This window comes from Ziziphus jujuba, chromosome 3, assembly GCF_031755915.1.
Source record: "Ziziphus jujuba cultivar Dongzao chromosome 3, ASM3175591v1".
Lineage (NCBI taxonomy): Eukaryota > Viridiplantae > Streptophyta > Magnoliopsida > Rosales > Rhamnaceae > Ziziphus > Ziziphus jujuba.
Window position 1 is genome coordinate 20,315,685 of NC_083381.1, and position 9,511 is coordinate 20,325,195.

Genomic DNA, 9,511 nt, shown 5'->3' on the forward strand with positions numbered 1-9,511 from the left:
ATAAAGAAAATTTCTGTTATTTTTGTCTCTTTTTATAATTAGCTCTAATTTTAAGCTCGAAAGTACTGGGATTGGATATCTCTAGCTTTGTCTTAAAGGTAGCTAGAGAAATTTAATATGAATATTTACGTAAAATATATTTGGTAAATTCAAGGACTTAGTATAATTATAAAAGATAGAACAGAGCCGAAAGGAGTGTTTTAATTGTTTGGAATTACTTATGGAAAAAGACATATTGAATTGATAGTGTGAGTTCGAGTTTGACCCACGAAAATAAATTTTAAAAGCGAGGATTTGATGCAACAAAAATTAAGATAGCTTGGTTTTATGGATCCTACTTTAGAAATGCAAAACTATGATTGTAATTGTAGTTTATATATACGTCTCTAATTGAAGGAATCTACCTAGCTAGCACAAAAAAATAAAAAATAAAGCAAAAATCATCTGGTCAGCTTTCTTGGGTAGGATTCTCTATTTGCCCCTAAACCAGTAAATTGAACATTGAAATCAAAATTAGAAATAAAAACCTAAATAATCAATTAGAATAAATTTAAAAAAGTACATGGCTGATGTTAATGAATTTATTTGAATGTTTTAGCTAAAAGATAATCAACTCGTAAACTAAAAAATTTGTAAAGAAGATTGGTTTACTGGCAAAGTCCTTTTCATCGGATATCGTGAATTTGAAATATACCTCTTTTAAAAAAAATAGAAATTATTACAACAAAAGTTAAAAAAAAAAAAATAGTAAAATTGCTGATCAATATATGATTTACTATCATTAAATTTTATTTTTCTAATCCAAAACTGGTAAATCATCAAATGAAAAAGAAACTAAGAAATTATTATTATTATTATGATTATCAAGAAAAAAAAAATTCTTGCTAGTTGAATGTGATCATGAAGCTGTTCTACATGATGTGGCACATAGCGGCTGAGCTGGCAACATCCACCATTAGGCTTACAATATCCACTGCTTCTGCAACTAATTCCACTGTTTCTGCAACTGATTCCACCGTGTCTGAAATTCCGGTAGGGTCTGCAGAACAACTTGTACTGTCCACCACCGTGGTAGCTCCGGTAGGATCTGCAAAACCACTTGCACTGTCTACCGCTGCGTTAGTTGTGTCTCTCTCTGACTCCAGATGGTTAGCTATTTCATTCATCCTCTGAACTGCTTCTCCCAGCTGTGCCCTGTAAGATGCCAAATCCTGCTAACAATAAAATATATGTACATAGTTTTTATTGATATTAGTTTCAATTAGTTAAATTAAATTAAATTATTAATTCATATTTTATTCCAACTTATTTGTATTATTTTTCGATATTCTAATGTGATTATTATTGTATATATATATATATAATTTTATTCGAACGACGATGTGAAGCAGCTTATAAAAAAATAGGAAGACATCAAATCCTAGCTAACACTTGAAATTCTATATTTCCCAACCATGATATATATATATATATATATATTTATATACACACACATATCTATGTGGGATTTATTCTTTATTTATTTGTTTTTATTAAAAAATATCATGTCGCTTACTTGTCCGGGTCCACCGGGAGCAGGAGTAGAATATTCAATATTGTTCTGTCCATTCGCTTTCTGTCCATTCTGTCCATTCATGTGCTTACCTGGTGCTTGGTTGGCGTCCGCCTAACCCACACCCAAACAGAAAAGTAAATATCGGATATTGTTATTTAGAGTTCCGCTTATTTGCTATCCATGGTAACAACTATTAATATGATGATAATTATTAATTATAATATTTTATTATATATTAATTTTTTATTTTAAAATTTTAATTAAAAAAGTAAATTATTTTTAAATAACTATTTAAATGGTTAAATATAATGTACAAATTTTATTAAAAATAGTTATTAACGATGATAAGTAATTTTTGTTTTTTTTTTTGTTACTAAAATCTTGGTTGCAGCTTCTCAAAAGCCTTTTAAGGTTCAAAATTTGTTTCTAAAAGTGTTTCCATAGTAATTTCTAAATAAAATTTGAAAATAATAATAATAATAATAATAAATAATTTCTTATAAAAGCACTCAGAACTAAAAGCAAAAACTATCCCAAACACAACTTTGGACTTATATACTTTCATCTCCTACATATTTAACTATATACGTACCCCATCGGAATTTGAAACCATGGTGCGGAGCAAAACAAAGCTATCCAAGAAGCGGCTATGGTGGTGGCAAAACCTATGTTCACTATAGCAGCGAACACATACATCAAAAGTTGTTTCCCCGCCTCCACTGTAGCAGTCTACACATGTAAAATACATTCCAAGCAGGTTGGATCTACGACTGCCGCACCATACTTGGCGGGTTGTGAGTAAATAGAAGAAGGTGATGAATTCCGAGAAGTCAAGGCTTCCATCACCGTCGGCATCTAGTTGGGTGAAGAATTCTGAATCCTTCACCCACTTGTAGAAATCGGCATCCTGGCTACCGTCACTGTTTCCGTTCTCCCCAAGAAAATGGGTAACTTTACAGGGCTGACTCGACCATCGCCGTTTGTGTCTATGGCCTGGAAGGAAGTCCTCGCTAGCTTCCGAACCTCCTCGGAGCAATTGTTGTAGTAAGCTTTAGCAGCCAAGCGAATATCTTCCATATATTCTATATGAATATTTCTCTCAATCTGTGCAGAAACCTGGTTATATAGGATTTTTGAGAGGGACCTTCTAATTGCTTTAATTAGTAATAATTTGGAAGCAGAGATTGATTTCTCGCTGTAATTGTGGCTAGAAATTAATTATATAAGTGTAGTTGCTGGTTCTTCGAATAAAATAAACAAATAAAATATATTTTAGGAAAAAAAGGAAAGAAAACGTTTGTATATGGTGGACAAGAATAAATAACATTATGTTATTCCCCAAGTGGTGTTTACGAAGACAAAATATAGGTCAATGAGAAATTGCGTAGAATGTGCTTAGCCAGGAATATGTCAATTATTATGGCTTTCTGTATCAGCTAGGACTAGTAGAGGAATTTTATAATTATGTGTTAGATACTAAACTTAGTTAAATATCACCATCAATTAATGGAAACTATATAGTGGAAGAAACTAGCCTCTTTCTTCTTCTTCTTCTTCTTCTTCTTCTTCTTCTTTTTTTTTTTTTTTTTTTTTTTTTTTTTGTCTTCTTTTGTTTTTGTTTGTCTTTGACTTTTGACTTTTGTCTTTTGTTTTTTCATATAATTTGTTTGGATATTGGAGATGGAGAAACCTTAATGTTGGTTAAATTCAATGAATATTGCAAACCTTGCCACAAGTTGAAGTTGCCTGGTAGACTTTAGAAAGAGCGAGGACTTGGTACACAACGTCAAGAAATAAGCCTAGAGAGAGTTAATTTTTGTTATTTTTATGTCAAAATACATTTTAGTATACTCTATTTTTACATTATTTTTATTTCCGGATTGTGAAAAAAGTTTTGACAAATGCTATCTTCTATTATCAAATCCGTTAAATTTTTACAGATTATGTCAAAAAATTATTAGGTGCTACTCACTTGACTAATACAATACAATTTTCAAATTTTTTCTTCCATTTTTTGTAATTACTTTGAGAGAAAATTAATTATGAAACCCAAAATTGTAAACGCACTATTTAATCAAATACTCTTTGATCCCAAACAATTATCTCACACCACAAAAGAGAAGAAGAAACTGGAAGGAGAAGAGAAAAATAAGTGGAAGGAAAAGCCGACACCACATGACGGCTCTCACCGGCAACGGCTCAAAATGCTTCTCCAACACTTCAATTATGATTCTATTAATCAATGAGATATTGATTAGAGCATACGTACAAGCTTTGCAGTTTTGGTTGGTGATTTTATAATACTCGATAATAAGAAATTACAAACATGTTGTCAATTGTTAATTACGCCATTATGGTAGAAGCTAGTTGATGAGTGTACTAACAAGGAAATTTCATTTGAGTCAAGGTCTTAAAAGGTGTCTCCGTACAGAAACGTATCTGTGGGCTTTGCCAACGGACTTTGCTCAACTAATGTCTAGAATATTAGTTGTGTAGATGTTGGCTTGTTCAAATACTAAAATCTTATATAAGAAAATGAACCATCTTATATGTCAATAATTAAATGAAAAAATAATACCCCTAACTATATACATGTCTCATAAAAAAGATTCTCCTCATAAATTGATGGACCCTATAAGTCGAAGTGGAGTTTGAATACTTTGTTCGGTAAATATTAATTATACAATTTGAGAATTTGTTTTGACTTTTCATCCATGGCCGATGGATGGGACCCATCGGTCTAAGGCAAACTACCAACCACAGCAGGTTGAGCTTGATCCAACCAAAAAAGTTAATGCCCCACTTAGTTGCAAGGCTCGGCGATTAAGGTCCCTTGAATATCCCCAACCGCTAAACTAGTGAAGCTGTATGCTTTATCCCATCTTCTCAATACAAGTAATTAACCAGCTTAATTTTCCGATACATCTAAATAGCTTACAAAATTAAAGCACTCTCTCACAGAATTTCAAATTAACTTTTCCTTCTCAACAAAGATTTTTCAGAATGTACTTAAAGTTTGTTTTTGGATAGAAAGAACAAACATAGATATAATTTTCATGAAAGAAATTAAGGATCTATAGGTTGTATAACCTCAATTTTTTTGGTTTAATTACCTGCTGAAGCTGCTCTAAGTTGAAGGAAATCGAATATATAAACATATATATATATATATATATATTATAAGTTTTCATCATGTTTTTATGATTTTTTTATTGGATATTCGATAATTTCTAATATTTTCATGTTTTGGAAATTCCGATATTTTGATCAATGTTTACATTTGAACCTTGATTTTGATCAATATCAATATTTTAAACCTTGAAGGAGACCAATTGTGAGATCCCACATAGGTTGGAAAGGGAAACAAAGCATGCCTTATAAGAGGGTGTGGATACCTTTCCCTTGAAAGGCCTTTTAAAACTGTGCGGGCTAGGCCCAAAACGGACAATATCTCATGCGGGTGGATTAGACTGTTACAGATGGTATCAGAGCCAGACACTAGACTGTTACAGACGGTATCAGAGCTGGACACGGATCGGTGTGCCAACGAGGACGCTGGGCTCCAAAGGGGATGGTATCAGAGCCGGATACGGATCGGTGTGCCAACGAGGACGCTGGGCCTCAAAGAGGGTGGATTGTGAGATTCCACATTGGTTGGAAAGGGAAATGAAGCATGCCTTATAAGAGGGTGTGGATACCTTTCCCTGGAGGGGCCTTTTAAAACCGCGCGGACTGGATCCAAAGCGAACAATATCTCATACGGGTGGACTGGGCTACAAAGCATGCCTTATAAGAGGGTGTGGATACCTTTTCCTGGAGAGGCCTTTTAAAACCGTGCGGACTGGACCCAAAACGGACAATATCTTATGCGGGTGGACTGGGATTTTTATAATTAAGTGTTGAACATTATAATTAGTTAAATGCCAGCTTCAATTAATGGAGACTATATGGTGAAAGGAACTAGCTTGCTCTTTTTTCTTTTTTTTTTTGATAGTGGAGGTGGAGAAATTAAAATTTTACGATTTTTATTAGAAGACAGAGTAGCTTAGCCCTTTCCCGTACAAAGAAAGACTAGTTACTAACCAACTTGTTAATTAGAAATTTCTATGATAGCAAGTTGTTTACCCAACGTGGCGCATGCAGTTGCAGCCAAGCATATGTCATCCATATTGATTTTAATTTCTCTGTATTTTATTTATTTATTGATAAGTCATTAAAAATGAAATTGAGTCCATGAATGATAGGCAACACATAAATACTATAACAAGGAATTCTGACTACATAATTATGTACTGAAAAGACTAAGTTTTGCAAATATAGATGACAATAAAGCAAGGAAGGATAGACTCCACTTTTTGAGCTGCTTGCAATGTGCCCAAATTAATCGCCTCAGAAGATAGGCAGTTTCCAACATAAAACTCCTCAAGTGAGATAAGATGGCTGAGCTTGAGACACCCAGTCACATTTAGAAAATTATCTCATCAAAAGAACATTAGTTAATTGCATTTTAGTTTATTTACTTTGTCAAAATTTCATATTAAACCTTTGAATTTAAAATGTTTCACATCTGGTCATTAATTTGTAATTTATTTTCACATTAGTCTAATTCTCAAATTAACTAACAAAAAGTTTAAATTTTAAAAAAGTTAAATTGATTTTACCTCATTAATCAATTAATTAAGTTTTTTGTTATCTTGTTTGTAAATTCAAAAAATTAGTCAATTTTTTTCAATTTTGAACTTTTTTATTAATTGATTTGAAAATTAAATTAATGTCAAACAAATTACAAATAAGAGCACAATATGAAACATTTTAAATTTGAGAGTTATTAATGCGCAATCTGGTCTAATTATATAAGACTAAAGTGTAATTAACCGAAAAAACAAAATTTATTTCGATGAGATAGTAAAAGTTGCCTTATCATCAAATTTTGCATTAAAGATTCACCTCATACTTTTGCAAAGCCATGGTAGTTCATCTTATAACGCATTTAGATGCAATAATGCTATAGGTATTAAAGTATTCACCAAATTTATTTATCAAATAATACGTGTTAAAATATTATTAGTAGATATATTTTTACAATTTAAATATAGAAATCGAAACTTTTAAATGAATAAGTAAATTAAAAAAATAAACCAATTAAATATTTCTATATCATCTGCTATGTCATTTGGTAAATAAATTTAGTGAACCTTTTAATAAATCTAATATTGTTATTTAGACATAATAACTTGAAGATCAATCCACACAAAATCAGTATTTAAAATTCTTTCTAAACGAATTATAATCACCAAATTAATATACAAACTTCATCCGATTTCAAAGTGCAATCAACTGCATTGTTTCTTTCTCCCTTGCAGCTGCATGCAGGATTCCCTATTTGCTTCTCTTTTTGCCTCTAAACCAGTAAATTGAACACTGAAGCAAACTGAAACTGAAAGCCTAATTTCTCAATTAAAAACACTCCATCTATATGTATATTTATTATCATAATACAACATCCTTATTAATTTATTTGAATATTCTGACTAGAAGATAACAAGAACCATATAGAATTCCAAATATAAGGCAAATTTGCTGAATAAATGATATGAATGATATTAAAAGCACCAAATATATTAGATGTGTATCAAAATATTATGTGCTAATATTTGATTGTTTTGTATTTAATAACTAGATTATATTTATATGTTAACCACAAAAAAAAAAAAAAAAAAATCAACACAATACATTTAGCACACATTTTGATATATTTATTTAGTATCACTAACGTTGTTATTCATTGATATTCTATTGCTTAAAGAGTACATAAAAACAAATTAAAGCTTTAAATAGAACATAAATTTGCTGAATAACTGCTAATTTATTTCACTATACTACTAAATATGATGAAGCAGCTGGTTTTTTCACATCACGGGACAATTACTTGCCATGTTCACGATATCTCCTGCTAGACCTCCCGCGTCGATACCTCCTGCAGCTGCGGTTGTAACATCAGCAACTCCGGTTGGATCCATAACTCCGGCTGCGTCGGCAACTCCAGTCGCATCTGAAACTCCAGTCGTGTCCGCAACTCCTGTCAGATGTCCGTTCGCATCCGCACCGTCCGGCATAAGATTTACTAAACCAACTCCTAGATTTCCTGCGCTAAGTCCTGCCATCGCATATTGGAAGGAACTAATGCTACCCTGCTTATAATAACACACAATACATTTAACATTAATTTTCAGCAAATTGTCTTGATATATACACTCCAAAATAATTAAAACCTAAATCGTGAATATAATTTATATGTGCATGAATCAGTGGTCTTATTGATGTTGTCGATTCTGCTTTAGCGTCTCTAATTCAACTCACTTGTTTAGAAGCTGGAGCCGGAGCACGTGCAGAAGCTGGAGCCGGAGCACGTGCAGAAGCTGGAGCCGAAGCATTGCCATTGACATGTACGTGAGGAGGAGGAGGTTGTATGTGAGATGACGTTGTATCCTACATTTAGTAATTACACATATATAAAATATATACACATAAACATTTTCAACAAAACATTTGAAGGATGGATTTTTATAATTTAAATGCATTACTGTTTTATTAAGTTTCAAAAATTGCACAAATATTAAAACTTTGTTAAGACTGTAATCCCTATAAGTTATCAATTTTTGGTAAAAATCATAAAACATGTTTACTTCAATTAACAAAATAAACTTTCAAAGAATATATGTATATACATATGCATGCTACTTTAATAATTTCTTTTTTGCGACGTTAATTATAAATGGTGTTACTGTTAATCTTCAAATTAAGTACAAGTTCTCCGGTTACTTAACACAAACAGAAAAAAGAAAAAAAAAAAAAAAAAAGGAAGCCAGTCATATTAAATTAAAAATATTATAGTTATTGAAGCAATGCTATTGATTTGAATAATAGAAGGTGAATCTTTTGGATAACCAATTAAATTATATAAGGTCTAGTAATTGACGCCAATAATGTTATCATTGAAATCATTTATTTATTTATTTACTTTTACTAATCTTTTACACTGACCTTATGTATCTCAAGAATTTCAGCATCCCAATCCAAGTCGGAGTTTGGGATACTTCCGTCAGCCGTGAAATGGGTGACAGTGTTCCTCCAAGGTGGCAGCGATCCATTGGCCCTGAGGAAGCTGTGACCAAAGCGGCTCCTGAGTCTCATGTGGTTGCCGCATTTGATTGGCTCCCACTCCACCGGAGAGTCGAGACGTGCAGGCAGCGTCTGGAGGACTTGCCGACCGGTCAATCCAATCAGAAATGGTTGGTTTGAGGCGGTGAGGTACTTGTCATAGCAGCTCCTAAGGCGGATAATGGAGTCGGAGCCGGGTACAAATTCGACGGTCCATCGGGCTTGCCTGGACGATCCATTTCGGTCCTGCTTGACGGACTCTTGATCCTCTTGGGCAATTAGGTATTTTCCATGCCGGGGTCTGTACAATCGAACCACCTTGGCCTTGTGGAAGAATTCCATATTCCAGTTCTGCTTTTGTCGGTTTTTTTAATTTTAAACAAAGAAAAAAGGAAAAAAGAAACACAGAAAAATAGTACACGAACAAATTGATTGAGAACGTTCAATTATGATTCTATTAATCAATGAGATATTGATTCGAGCATATGTATAAGCTTTGCAGTTTTGGTTGGTGATTTTATAATACTCGATAATAATAAATTACAAAAACGTTGTCAATTTTTCATTACGCCATTATGGCAGAAGCTAGTTGATGAGTGTCCTAACATGGAAATTTCGTTTGAGTCAAGGTCTTAAAAGGTGTCTCCGTGTAGATGTTGGCTTGTTCAAATACTAAAATCTTATATAAGAAAAAACCATCTTATATGTCAATAATTAAATTAAAAAATAATACCCCTAACTATATACATCTGTAATAAAAAAGATTCTCCTAATAATTGATGGACCCTATAAGTC

General features: G+C 32.5%; 2 protein-coding genes across 3 annotated transcripts; both read right to left on the minus strand.

The window, feature by feature from the left end:
• Positions 1-735: 735 nt before the first annotated feature.
• On the minus strand, positions 736-2,990 carry LOC125423155 (uncharacterized). 2 transcript variants are annotated; one of them, XM_048476758.2, is made up of 3 exons: positions 2,148-2,981; positions 1,556-1,666; positions 737-1,211 (listed from the first exon to the last, which is right to left on the minus strand). In XM_048476758.2, exons 1-3 carry the CDS (start codon positions 2,301-2,303, stop codon positions 912-914), a joined length of 567 nt encoding a protein of 188 aa, XP_048332715.2. In that variant the 5' UTR covers positions 2,304-2,981; the 3' UTR covers positions 737-911. The 2 variants fall into 2 exon arrangements, with proteins under 2 accessions (XP_060671258.1, XP_048332715.2); XM_060815275.1 differs by lacking the exon at positions 1,556-1,666 and having other exon boundaries at positions 736-1,211; positions 2,148-2,990.
• Positions 2,991-7,273: 4,283 nt separating this feature from the next.
• Positions 7,274-9,221, minus strand: LOC107422722 (uncharacterized). The gene is made up of 3 exons (XM_016032220.4): positions 8,600-9,221; positions 7,916-8,044; positions 7,274-7,746 (listed from the first exon to the last, which is right to left on the minus strand). The coding sequence occupies exons 1-3, from the start codon at positions 9,056-9,058 to the stop codon at positions 7,465-7,467; spliced, it is 870 nt and encodes a 289-aa protein (XP_015887706.2). The 5' UTR covers positions 9,059-9,221; the 3' UTR covers positions 7,274-7,464.
• Between the last annotated feature and the right edge of the window lie 290 nt (positions 9,222-9,511).